General features: G+C 43.2%; 1 protein-coding gene across 1 annotated transcript in view; it reads left to right on the forward strand.

The window, feature by feature from the left end:
- Positions 1 to 14462, forward strand: part of PTPRT (protein tyrosine phosphatase receptor type T) — a 776285-nt gene that overhangs the window by 392348 nt on the left and 369475 nt on the right. The window contains exon 8 of the mRNA XM_061209812.1: positions 979 to 1088. Within this exon, the coding sequence (XP_061065795.1) occupies positions 979 to 1088 (110 nt within the window). The remainder of the gene's footprint in view (positions 1 to 978; positions 1089 to 14462) is intronic.

The raw sequence follows: 14462 nt of genomic DNA on the forward strand, positions 1-14462 counted from the left end.
TGTTTTGTAGCTTAAATGAAATAATATATGTAGAATTCTGATCACAGAGTAAGCACTTAGTAAAAATACCTGCTTTTATAATGCCAAAATATAAATAGATTCTGTAATGACTTACATAAATTCATGATCCTCTAGGGGGTTATAACGGGAGGTTGGGGGAATCATTATTTTATGGTTCAGCATCTTCCAGACTGTCATAATGGTGGTGGAATTCAGCAGGAGGATGCTGGCAGGAAGACTTATCTGGGTACAGAAACAGCCCAGGAAAGGTTTTGCTCATTAGGGCAAAATGCTGGCATAGGTCATTGACTCATCTATTTGTCCAACCAGCAAATGGTTATTAAGCATCTACCACGTGTCAGGCGTCGGAGACTCAGCAGCGAGACAAATGAGCTGCCCTCTAATTAGACTGAAGTTTCAAGGCACATAGTTCCTGGTAGATTCAGGGATTAGGAAACTATGGAAACACTTCCTGTAGCTGGAGAAAGCTTGACAGGTTTGGGAAAATGATAGTGACATTCACGTTGCATTGCTCAAATACCAATCCTAAGGCAAGAGTCTAATTCCAGAATCCTGCCGCTGGCAGGGCTGGGACCTACAGATGTCCTCTTTACCCTGGTCAGTTTTAGTTCCAGAATAAACTTGCTCAGAGCCTGCAGATGAAAAGTCATCGGCCTTCCAGAAAAATGGTTAGCCAACTATGGCCCATGGGTCAACTCCAGCCCTTGCCTGTCTCTAGAAATAAAGTTTTTTTGGAACACAGACATGCCCATTTATTTATGGATTGTCTATGGATGTTTTTGTGCTACAGGTGCCAAAGTTGAGTAGTTATAACAGGGACTGTATGGCCCACAAAGCCTAAAATATTTATTATCTGACCCTTTACAGGATAATTTTGCTGACTCCTGTTCTAGGTCAATGAGGCTGGAGAAATGAGATGGGAGGTGACATCAAGTTCCTAATTTTTTCCTTCTGTAGTTCCAGGAGCTGTTCCTCTAGAGTCCATCCAAGGGGGTCCCTTTGAGGAGAAGATCTACATCCAGTGGAAACCTCCCAATGAGACCAACGGGGTCATCACGCTCTACGAGGTAAGGAGACCCCTTTGACTGTATCACTTGGCTTGGCTTTATTCAGTTTACTTCAGCCTGAAGTTGGCAAATACCTACTGTGTGCAGAGCTCCATCAAGGGCACAAAGGTGAGTGAGACACAACTTACTGGAAGGTTTCTGATAATACAGTGGGAAAAAAACACAGGGGCATCAATTGAGCTGTCTTGCTAGCCCTAGTGACAAAGAAAATTGGGCATTGAAAGGATTATTGATCTCTTCAGCAAAGGCATTAGGACTCAAGGAGTCAGGTAGTCCTGGCACAGCTGAGCAGACCCAGGCCTGGCAAACAGTACTTGCAGTTCCTCTGGAAAATCACAACACTCACATGATTCTCATGGTACCCATATCAGTCCCTGGGCTCCCAGAAGGATCCCAATGTCATCCTCTAACTGGGGGTACATGATTCTTGAGCTTTAACGTTGCGCTGTGGCTAAGGCATGTGGTGATGCCTTGGCCACAGAGCCAAGGTGATGGTGTTGAAAGCCCTTCTGCCAGGAGTAGCAGGGTCTTATATCAGAGATGGAGCAGGATGTCCTTGGACGGGAATGCTCCCATCAAGCCAACACGATGTGGCATCACTGAAAACTTTCACAATTCGAATAAATGGTATAGAAGCTCATTGCAGAGCAAAAGCAAACAAACAGTAAAACTTCAATAAGGCTGATATAGGTAAACGCTAATATTGGGATATGGGCGAGATTGACTTTCTTCCCACCCCTTGTGTTCTGAGACACCACAAGATTGTTGATACAGATTATAATAGAAAACGTAGCAATGCAGAGAAAGGGCATGGAAACTGAAGCTGGAAGGATGGAGTCTGGTACCCTAGTAGTCCTACCACCATCTCAAGTGACCTTTAGCTGGTTCTTCCTCTCTTCAAGCCTCAGTTTTCTCATCTGTAAGATGGGGGAGGTTAATCGTTGCTTCAGGGTTTCTCTAGGGAGTCTGAGGTGGGGAAAGGTGATAAGCATCCCAGGCTGAAATACACTATAGGCTTATGGAGGGACTAAAGACTCTCAGTGCTCATGAAGAAAGGTACATCTGTTGAGAGAGAGCTTGGGGAAGAATATCCCCGCCATAAGGGAGGATGAGCTCTGGGGAGGAAAGTCAAGGAGTATTGATGAGGGAGAAATATTCAGAGTAAATCTGATGGACACAAATTCACTAGAGAGACCTGGACGGACCTCAGAGCTGAGGGAAGAGAAAACTGTCTTATCAGGTACAGGGTGCTGGAGAAAACACCTTCAGGAAACACCTTATCTCACTCCATCCAGCGTTCCTCAGAGGCAGAGCTGTCTAACATCTCCATCTTGGAACATGGGCTTGGGAGAAGCATCCTTCCCAGGGATGCTGCTAAAGGAGAGGAGGTACTCATACTGATAGACGTTGCCTGGGACCCATTCAAAACCTTATTAGGGAAGAGAGGGACTGGAAACTCAACTGAAACAAAACCCAGTCATTTAAAAGCTACACACTGTTCTTTGTAAAGCACCGGCTGCGATCATACACACTCACATACACACTCAAATACACACAGATGAGATAGACATCTACCCACCTGCCCTTTGTAAAGCAGAGGGAAAGGACCCAGGACTTAAGGTGTTAAGTTGCTTGGTGTTGTTATCTAAATGGCTCTCAATGCCAGATGTTGAAGACTTTTGGAATTCACAGGCCAGTAACATTTCAGATGGTTTGGGGGAACCAACATAGAGTACTTTACCATCTTTCATTAACATTGTTTCATAAAAGACAATTTCAAAAATATAGAAAGGACATAATCTCAGAATAAAAGACAGTCCTTTAAATCGAATAAATTTAGCTTTATAGGTAACTCATGACATTCTCCTTAGTTTTTCCTCCTTTTGCCTTGAATTGAGGACAGCTCTGGCGTGAAAAGACCCTGGTTCTTGTACCTACCTGCCTTTGGAAACCACTGGTCTAGGCCATGTTGCAGGTAGAGTCATATCTCTACACAGATTTCTTCCACAGGAGCAGTATCCCTCTTGCTCTAATAGGATTATGCACTGCGCTGGGCTAGGAAACCCTTGATTGTGATTCCACAGTAAGAAGAAAGAAATAGATGGAGAGAGAACAAGAGTGCAGACATAACTGTGAGTTAGACACACGGAGCAGTAGCTCCCTGAAGGTGCTGCTGAACTCACGTTTGGCTGCCTGCTGCTCGAAAGCCAATACTTGAGAGACAGACGTTGGTTGGAAAGGAAAGTTTGCTTTATTCAGGAAGCTAGCAGCCTGGGGAGAAGGCAGACTCTTGTCCAAAAGCCAACGCCCCACTGCCAATCAGAGGGCAAGAGCTTTTAAAAGGGAGTTTCAGGGATGTATAGGCGGAGGGAGGGGGTTAAGTGCAGCAAAGCACAGTGAGCTCTGACAGTCGTCTTGGAATTGGTCATAGGGTGGTGTGATCAGCATCATATTGATTGTTTTAAGTACAGTTAATCTTCAGTTCCGGGGTCAGTTTGTTCCCATTTCCTTGAAGTTAGTTCTCGGAATGGTGTCAGATGGAGCAGCTTATGTCATGGCTACAGTCTGGTCATCGTGCAGTTAACTTCTTCCACCTGGTGAGAGTTTCAGTATCTGCAAGATAGCTCGAAGAATGTGGCTCAGAATATTATCTGTAGCCCTTGAGGAAGAACTAAAGGTCTTTGACTTTGCTTAATGGCTAAACTATTACTACTTTATTTGACTGCTTTCGTTTGTTTCTGCATTTCCTCCCTTTAAATTTATTCTTTGGCTAAAGTTTTTCTCCAGACAAGAGGCAGGCGGAGGACATGGGGGGTGGTTCTGTCCTGAGAAGGCCCCATAGGGTCCTGCTCTGTTCCAAAGGTGGACTCGTAGATGGTACGCTGTCTGGAACTCTAGGCACAAAGGTGCATACAGATTAGGACATCGCACCTTTCTTCTCACTTCTCTGTGAACCCAGTGCCTTGTGGATATTCAAAGACCAGTTGCTGGGATATTGGCATTCCCATGAGGGACTCTACTGGAAACAACTGTGGTGAGACACCTTCAGGTAGTTTCTTGGCTGCTCCTTGGGCTGTAATACAGAGAACCAGAGCTAGAAGGCGGCCGCTGTCTGACTTGTTTGAGCATTTGAGGTTACCTTTTGGGAATATGCCGGACTTCTTGGATGACGCTGTGAAGGGACCTAAGGAGGTCATGGGCTTAGGCCTTATATTTTGACCATAAACATGGCTGTGACCATGTGTGTCACAAACCAGTGAGGCCTCAGAAGGTAAGAATGTTGACTTTTGAGGTCAGGCAGCCTAGATCTGAATCCCAGCTCTGCCACTTCCTTGCTGTGTGTAACCTTGGGTACATTAAGAAACTGCTCATTTATATTTATTGATAAACATATGTTTAGTACTGTGTTTGGCATTTAGAAATAGCATTGAAAAATATTAGCTCTTGCCATTACATAAAAATGAGGCCACTGAGACTTGGAGAGGTGAAATGTAAAGACCAAGGTTATGCAACTCATGGGTCCTGAATTCAAGTGCAGGTGTCTTGCCCCTTATTCAGTGTGGTCCATGGACCAGCAACATTGGCTTTACCTGGGAGCTGGTTAGAAATACAGCATCTCGGACCCCACCAGACTTCCTGAATCAGAGTCTTCATTTTCCCAAGATCCATAGGTGATTCACATGGGCATTAAAGTTTGAGAAGCACTTCTCTAGACTGCACTATTCTTCAGAAGGTTTCAGCAGGATGGGGAGTCTCCCCCACGCTGGGCTCAACCCAATCCTGCCTCAGGTAGTGAGCAGGAGACCTTGCTTTTAAAGACATTTATAACAGAACATGTGCTTATGAGGCAATTTCCAAATTTAATTAGATGAAACCAATTTGATTTTTTAAATTAGGTTCTGGTTCTAATTTCTAGAGAGAAATCCATAAATTACAAATCACCCTCTTCTGATCTCAGAAAGTACATTTTGTGGCAAGGAAAAATCAGACAACACAAATGGAAGAGAAATCCAGGATTGTCCGTGCCTTCCTATGTACAATCTTGGACTCAGCAAAGTCAAAAGCCAAAAAAAGGAGGGAGTGAAGAAGAGTTATAACTTTGTAAATATTGTAAAAATTGTTAAACACAGCAGGTCTAAGTAGTATGTCATATGTTAAGATTAAATTCCCTTCCCCGTGGGTCCAAGTCATAACCTGTGGGCCCACCCTTGGACAGTTCTGCCCTCCAATATCGGAATGGCTTTGATTATGTCCCATTCATTCTCTGGGCTTCAGTCGCCTCTTTGTAATATGAAGATGTCAGACTGTTCCAGGCTTCTACTGAGTAAAAATCAAAGGAAAAGTAAATCCACGCCAATCCCACAGAACCAGAGTTTTACACCTCATTTTGGATTTGCTCTGCTGTTGAAACCTTGCCTGTGGCCAGAGACTTCAAAGGCAAAGCAGTGATGACACTTGAAGGAAAACAGCTAGTGTAAAGGCCCTGCAGTAGGAATGACTCTGGCCTGTTTGACAGGTAGGAAGGAGGTCAGAGTGACTGAAGCCTCGTGAGCATGGAGGACAGTGATGAGGCCATGTGGGGAGTGGGTGGGCGGAGTCAGGTTATGCAAGGCTTCTAGAGTTCGCGCTTTCCCCTGAGAGGAACAGAACACCCTAGGAGGATTTTAAGCAGAGGAGTGAAGGAATCATATTTACATTCTTAAAAAATCACCGGGCTGTTGCGTGGCTAGTGGCTGTGAGCACATAAGCATCTCAGGGACACCTGGAAAATGTGCCAGGAGGCGAGGACATTTAACTCATCTATGATACTGCAATGAGGGCTCAACTATTTGTTGGAAGCCCTTGCATCCAGGTGGAAGAGGTGAAAACTTTGTCACATCTGCTTCTTCCTTGCTACCTCTTTCTGGACTTTGACACCTTCCTTTCAGTCAGGAGTTCTTATCTTGAAGAGCTCCCTGGAACCATGGACTTAGATTCTGGCCTCCCATCCCTAAGGGCTGGGAGTCTAGCCCCCTACCCTGATGCCACCCCAGGGCTGTGAAACGGCCTGATTCTCCAACAGCCACGACCTCTCTCCCTGCCCACTGAAGGGGGAGCTCAGAATGCTCATCAGAGCCCGCTGAAGCCAGACTCGCCTCTGCTGCAGCAGGACGCGTCAGGATGCATAGCCCGTGGCCTCAGATCTTCGGGAATTTGTATTTTAGTGGAGATGCAGGGTGCACTTCTGTGGTCACTTCCCCAGCAGGGTGACAGTGCATGAAGAGAGGTCACATCAAAGGCCTCGTGCCTACGCACCAGCAGATCAGCGTCACCTGGGAGCAGGTCAGACATGCAGCATCTCAGGCCCCAGCCCATATCCACTGCTTCAGAGTCTGTGTTCTAACAAGGTGACTCACACGCACATGAACATGGGAGAAGCACTGGTGTAAGACACATCCTAAAATGTCCTAATCTGGCTCTGGAAAGCTCTGCTTGATGCAGACACTGCAGTCCTTGGATGAATAATGTGGCTGCTACATGAACTGAGGGATATCTCTGCTCACATGGGGTCCAGAGAGCTGAGGATTTTCACCAGGGATGTGGAAAGCATGCTCTTTGCATAGACTCTTCTGGAGCCCTGCTTGGGTTTGATGGGATATCAGGGTGCCCCAATCAGGGCCTGTACGTGAAGAGGGTTGGCGTGGCCCCTTCCACTCTGACTCTGCTCTTGTGAACAACAGGTCTCCCTAAAAGCAGGCCAGGCAACTGTAGACAGGCACGCACAGCCAGAATGCGGTCACAGGGGAAACAGTCCAGTCAAACAGTTGCCTAAAAACTCCTCAGTAAAATCATTCAGAGACAAGCTGTTCAGAGTTCATGAAAAACAATAATCAATATGTGTTTCAATTCAATTAATTGTTCTCGTCTCTGTCCAAAAATAAATATCACACAGTGTGAGGGAATTGGGCCAGAAGCTGTTACACTGGCAACTGGATTAACGACGTGTGAAAATATTTAAAATTCAGACATGTGAAGCTTCCCAATAAGCCTTTATGTTTAGCAGTCAAACTCACCAAGTTTCTAATTACAGTGTATAAATCTGAGAAGCTTAAAGGGAATGAGAGGACCCTAATGAGGCAGGAATGGGTGTCTTGATTATGCTAGAGTTGATTGACATTTATCCTGCAAGCTATTCTAGGCGCCTGGCGTTCAGAGTTAAATAAAACACAGACTTCGCCTCAGGAAAACAAGGCGGCATTCCTGTGCAGAAGCCCCTTTAAAAGGCAGGATAGGTTGGAGGGTCGTCAATATTTTTCCAGCATGCAGACGGTTGCATTTGATCTGAACCAAAAGCATGGGCCCCAGGAATCAGCATTCCATCAGAGTGCATTGCAGGAAGGCCAGGCATGTGTTCTGAGCCAGAGAGGAGTTCTGCGCAGGACCGGTGCAGACAAGCACTGATGGAGAGAGGGGCCAGCTGCGTGATGAGCTCAGAGCAGGCTCTCAGAGAAAGGCCCGGGGGAGGTGCTGCCTCCTTTTGGATGTTCATCCTCCTCCTTTCTCTTGGCTTGGCTGTAATGACCTCTCAGGGCTCGCTTACCCCAGACAGGCTTATGGCTCCAGTCCACAGAGGGTCAGTAGGGAGGATGGGATGTGGTCCTTGCTGGACAGGAGGTAGTAGAGGCAGGAAGTGACTAGCACAGCCCAAAGCAAGAATTTGCATAATTCAAGCTGGATCTACATTAATTACGATGTACAATTTGCATAATGCAGGCGGCTAGTGGGTGTAACATGAACCAGGCTGGTAACTAGGAAAAAGGCTCTTATTTCTTTTGAATCGTTTAAGCCATAAGCATGGGAATCATCCATTCCTCCCACCTGCCACACATCAAGTACTCTAGAAAGTTCCATCCAGGCCAGGTCATACGACACCACCTCCACCACCACTGTGTTCTGAGCACGAATCTGATGCCTGGACCACTTCAGAACCTCCCTGCCGATCCCCCGTCCACACTTCCCCTATTCCACTTCCCCACATTGCAGCCAGACAGAGCATCTTGAAAAGTAAATCTAGTCCTGTTACTTCCCTGCTTTGGCTTCTTCTTAACTTTAGAGCCCCGGATGATCTGGCCCCTCTAACTTCATCTCCTGCCTCTCTTCCCACTGTTTTCTGTGCACCAGCCCCTCTGGCTTTCTGACACTTGCTCCAGCTCATCCAGTTCTTTGCAGCCCATGTGACTTTGTGAATGCTGTCCCTTCTGCCTATAACACTTTTTACTTTATGTTTCTTGGGGCTGGTCCCTTCCTATTCTTCACCTCCAAGAGGCTTTTTCCCTGTACTGTCCATTTTATCCAGCAATTTGCTTATTTCTCTCATACCATTTTTACAGTCTACACTTATTTTGTTTGTGTGCTGTAGCATCATCTACTCCCCTGCAGGACTTTTAGCCCCATAAGCGTATGGGCCATGTGATGGTTATTTTATGTGTCAACTTGGCTGGGCCGCGGTGCCCAGATAGGAGGTCAAACATTATTCTGGATGTTTCTGTGATGGTGTTTTTGGATGAGATGAACATTTAAGCCGGTGGACTTTGAGTAAAGCAGATTGCCCTCCATAGTGTGGGCGGGCCTCACTATGGAGGCCCTCTGAGTTGAAGCTCAGAATAGAACAAAAGACTGAGCTCCCCTGAGCAAGATGGAATTCTGCCCACAGACGACCTTCAGAACTGAACTGTGAAACTAGCTCTTCCTGGTTCTCCAGCCTGGTGGAGAACTGATCTTGAACCGACACTGGCCATATTTATTTTTGCTTTTTAGTGTGTCCTCAGGACCTAAAAGAAAAGTTTGCACATCATATGTGCTCAATAAATATTCCTTATATGAGTGTGTAGATTTGTACTTTATCTTGATAAGGGGTAATGGTGAAATTTTGTCTAACAAGTTTAGTGGTTCTCAAGCCTGGCTGAAAATTAGAATCATACCTTGAGAGCCCCAAAACATATCATAAATACATAGGTAGGTGGGTACATAAATAGATGGATGGATGGATGACTGAATGTTTAGGCATCATTGTATTCCAAATAAATCAGAATCTCTGGAGGGAAAGTTCTATCCATGTGGAGTTTTTTTTTTTTTTAAGTGCTTTGGGAAATTTTAGTGTACATCCAAGGTTGGGAAGAAGCATTACATAACATGAATCCAGTCAATCCACTCTGATATGTTATCCTAGCTAAATACCTGCTAAATAAACACAGTCATGACTCTGGCTTTACCCTGCCTTCATTTTCACTCTTCTGGAATACAACATTGTCTGATGTTACACTGTAGCCAGCTCAAAGTCATGCACATGCAGATGCTAGGCACTGATTATGTTAAGGCTCAAATTCAAGAAACATTGGCTTTTTTTCCCTCAAGTTTGCTAAACAGTTTGTGGAATAATTGAAGACACACAAGGCGGGATCAGTCCGTCAATATCCCTTTGCATTTCATGAATGGCATCTTGCAGCTCTGACGGCAGAATCCACCATAGACTTTACCTTACAAATACTTTCCCCTCTCCTTTTACAGTAGAAGTTAGTTCTGTTGCTTATTTGTGAGATTTTTTAAAAAGGCATACGCACACACAGAGCTTCATAGATTTGCCCAGAGACTTTCCCTAAGTCTTAAAAGTCAGAGCCCTGGGATGTCAAGGAGCCATTTTTCCTAACCCTCAGCCCATTACGCAACCTCCATAGGATGTTCCTCTTCCAGAGACTTGAAAAATGCAGGGATCCCTGGGTAGGTGCCATATACAGGTCTGCTGGGCTGACAGGCTGGTTGACAGGTGTTTCAGTAGAAACAGCTCTGGGTTGAAAGGAATGATTTCTGGCACTCTGAATCTGGAAGGAAAGGAAGTTGCGTTCTGATGTGAATAAGTTGCATTTATGTAAGTGGGACCATTAGAGCTGCCTGTCATACACTTTTAGCATACCAAGAATGCCTATATATTTGCCTCGGAGTGTTTCTTTCTTTTTTTTTTTTTTTTTTTTTTTACAACGCAGGTATTTGTGATGGAGCCAGGTAATGTGACAGTAGGAATCAACAGATGCATGGCACTTGTTACCTAAAGAACAGCAAATCATGTTCTCCTGGCAATAAAAAGGTTTTCACAATAAACATTAGTCATTCAACTTAGCTGTGAGAAAGCAGTAGAAGTTACTGCATGGAAAATAGTCCCACAGTGAGCACACGTGGATCAGTATATTTGTCTTGATGTATGTGTTTATAAGCATGTAGGTTTGTGAGTGTATGTAGCTGTAACATGGCACGTGTATGCACATATGTATTTGTTCACATGTACGTGTGAAGCCTCTACCCTGGGGCTGTACCCATAGTCTCCATTGCATCCTTGGAATTGCTCTACTTTTTTTGGAGAGTTAACTATAGTAGATTTCAGAGGCACAGGGCTATGTCTGTTTTCTCCTTGCCTGGAGAAACTCCAGGTCACTTGCTATCCGTGTCATAGGAATGTCTCCATGGGCTCCCAGCTGTTTCTCATGAACTTCTGCCGTAATTCCTCTCCAGAGCTTTGGCTAAAGGAAAATTTTGAATTAAAAAAAAAAAACCTGCAGGTTAAATTTAATCCTGTGCATTTACAGTTGTCCTAAGAGAGTGGAGGGAGGCAAATGAAAGGGTAGTTCTGCATTTGGCCAGCCGGGCTCTCCTTCACGTTCCTTACGTGGGAGGGAAACTGTGTTTTGATGCACTGTGCACCCGGAGGACTTTGTGAGGAGTGGCCTGTACACACAGCCACGTGCCTACTGATGGAACCCTCTCTTTGGCTACCTTGTCCTCTCAATAAACTATGCCCAAAGGCGGTGTTTAAGCTGCCGAGTGTCTCTTTAAACACCAGAAGTTGTTCTCTTTTCATCTCAGATGTTTTACCTTATTACTCCTGTTGGATTTCCACCTGGACAGGGCAGTGTGGCATGGATTTGGCGATTTTAACTGGCTGGCTCTTTCCTTTCTGTTTTGGTCAGAACAGCTCTTTGTTTGGGACTAAAAAATGAAGGGGGGTTGTGAGTGTTCATCTATCATCAGGGTATTTGGAGCCTTCATCCTGAAGTCTCTGGAGGCTGGAATTCAAATTTATGATTCAGAGATTATCTTTTCATGGGTCTCAGAAGATGGCAGGTGGATTTCTTCCCCTCACTCTGATCCTCTTCTTTGGCTACTTCTTCTTCATTCTTCACCAAGAGAAGAGTAGTAGTTCCTTAAACTTTACACCCAAGTATGGGACGTTGGCCTATATCATTATGGACTCAATGCATGCATTCATGCATACCAGGTCTTTTTCAGAGCCCTTCAAAATATATGTCATAAAAATCACCATTGCTTTGCTTTCTTGGTGTCCCTTTTATTTTATGCATTGTTTTAGCATACGTGTATCATTGCAAGTCAAATAGTGAATTATGCTATTAGGAAATTTAAGGTCGACTTTTAGCTTGCCATAGCCAAGTAATATATTTGAGTGAGTCCCTTTTCCTACCTGATCCTTGGTCTCTATATCTCTGACCTAGGAGAATTGGACCACTTAGATTCAAAGGATCCTTCCTACTTTGACCTACCACTCAGGTGTCCAAAATTGAATTAATCTTACTCTTTGTTTCATGAAATACTTTCCTCATTGGTCTGGGCATGACCCCTTTTTGTATTTATTCATTATTTCATTTTGCAATTACACACCAGCTACCGAGACAACCAGAACTTTGACAATATCTTATAGACTTACGAACTCCTCCCACCCCAACCTATTGACTCCTCCCGCTAACCTGAATGTTATATACAATTCCTTTGTATTTCATATAGCTTTACTATTCATATACGTTCCTTAAAGGCGTATTATTTTGTTTTGTTAGTCCTTTAACTTCAATAAAGGATTTTCCGTTGTATATAATCTTTTAGCATTTTTATCCCATATTATGTTGCCAACAGTCGTCCCTTTGATGAGTGCGGCTGCAGCATGCTCATCTTGACTGCTGTATAATATTCCATTGTGTGCAGATAGTACCACACATTTATTCATAAGCCCTTGATGGGCATCAGGGTTACTTCTAGGATGTTGCCCTTATCAACTGTGGAGATATGAGCATCCTTGTACATATCTCCTGTTGCATATGTGCAAGATTTTCTTTTGAGTTTATATCCAGAGACTAAGTCATATGGTAAATTAATGTTCAACTTTACAAAAAGAAAGCGGAATTATTTTCCAAACTAGTGTCAACGATTTACCCTCATGTCAGCAAAGTATAAGAGCTTCTACGATTCCAAATCCTCTCCAGTATTGGTCTGGTCAAGATTCTTAATTTTGACCAGTTAAATAGGTATAAAATGGCATCTTTTTGTTGTCTTGCTTTGTATTCCCTCAGTCATTAATAAGGTTGAATATCTTTTCAAATATTTGCTACTCATTTGTATTTACTTTTTGTGGGAGGTGTATTCATGTATTTTGCCCATTTTCTACTGGATTATCTGCCCTGATCTTATTGATATGTAGTCTTTCTTTGTATACTTTTTATACTATTTTGTCAGTTATGTGTGTAACTTGCCATTTTTACTTCCTGTAAGGTATCTTTTGATAACAGAAGCCCTTAATTATAATGTAGTCAATTTTATCAGTCTTTGCTTATCTAATTAGCACATCCTGTGTCCTTAAGTAACTATTCCCCAAACCAAGGTGAGAAAGATGATTCCTTATATTTCTACTAAAAACTGTATAGTTTTGTTCTCTAAATACAAGTCCTTTGTTTATCCACAGTTAATTTTTGTGTATGGTGTGAGATGAGGTGCAAAGTTCATTTTTTCCTCTGTGGATAAATACTTTCCCCAGGTCCTTTTAATAATAGCCCTCCTTTTCCTTGTTCTACCAGCCCGTATCTGACATATGCCGAAGTTCCTTATATGCATTCATCTGTTTCTGAGCTTTCTATTCCAGTGGCTACCGTCTATAACAACTACACTCAGTCAAAGTTATTAGAGCTTCACAGTTAATCCTCATCTCTAACAGAGCTCGTCCCTCCTCCTCATTCTTCTTTAGAAATATCTTGGATATTCTTGCCCTTGGCTTTTCGTTTTAGAATTTAGTTATCCAATTTAATGACAGCCCCTATTGTAGTTTTGATTAGAATTACATTGAATATATGAAACAACAGGGTGGGTAATTTACATCTTTACAGTCTTAAATCTCTTTATATTTATGTAAGTTTTTGTTACTGTCTTCCAAAATTTTATTATGTTACCTATAGAGATAATGCATTTCACATTAAATCCCAATTGCTAACTTAGGTCTCAAAGACCTTGCACCTTGGATTCTCTTTTCCTCTTTAGTCTGGTCTCACTGACCTTCTTTAACATCCTCCAACAAGTCAAGCTCCCTCCTGCCTCAGGCTCATTGCACGTGGAGTTCTTCGTTGACAGAAAGCTCTTCCACCTCCTTGCAATAGCCAACTCATTCTCATACTACAGGGATCAGCGAGTATGCTCCTTCCTCAGAGAGGCCCTGCCTAACAGTGTTAAAGCAGGACTCCACCCGCTCTCCATTATTCTCTATCACTGCTGCCATTTCCTGAATAACATGTGTCACAATTCATAATTATTGTGTATTTAATTATAAATGTACCTCCCTATATTGTAAGTGCCATGAAGGCAGGATCCACATATATATTACTCACCACTGGAGAACCCAGTGCCTTACGCCCAGCCTGGAAAACAGCAGGTGAAATATGTCTATGTCTGTGTCTATGTCTATATCTATATCTTTATCTATATAAATGAATGAAGATTGGAGAGGTTTCCTTTGATGGTAGGAGTACAGTGATAGTTATGAGTCAGTTTGCATCAGTTAGCCTACAGATATGACCTGACATGACCATGTAAAATTGTAAGATTATGCCCTAAGTCCTATAATAATTTATAATAGGCCACATGAGTTTCCAATGACCAATGAGTTTACATTACACTCATAGAACTCAGCTGATAATGGTAAACTTGTCAAGGTTAGGGATCCTTTTTTTTTACAGTTGCATCTCAGGTACCTTAAACAGTACCTGGCATAAAGTAGGTACTCAGTAGGTATTTGTTTAATGAATAAAACTGTATTCCAAACTTGAATCAAGGTTAAGGCAACAGCTGCAATAGATATTGAAATAGCTAATTCCTTATGATTTCTTGATTTTTTAAAGGAATTTATTCTTTGTTAATGTTAGTGACATTACAACAACAGTACATGGTGTTAGAAAGATGGGGGGGTGGAAAGTCACCCCCAATTCCCACTCCCTCACAGACCAACCATTTTCACAAGGGTTTATTTTTTTTCTAGCCCTTATGCAGTGGCATCTTTTGCATGATTATGACCAC

This window comes from Eubalaena glacialis, chromosome 13 (assembly GCF_028564815.1).
Source record: "Eubalaena glacialis isolate mEubGla1 chromosome 13, mEubGla1.1.hap2.+ XY, whole genome shotgun sequence".
Classification (NCBI taxonomy): domain Eukaryota; kingdom Metazoa; phylum Chordata; class Mammalia; order Artiodactyla; family Balaenidae; genus Eubalaena; species Eubalaena glacialis.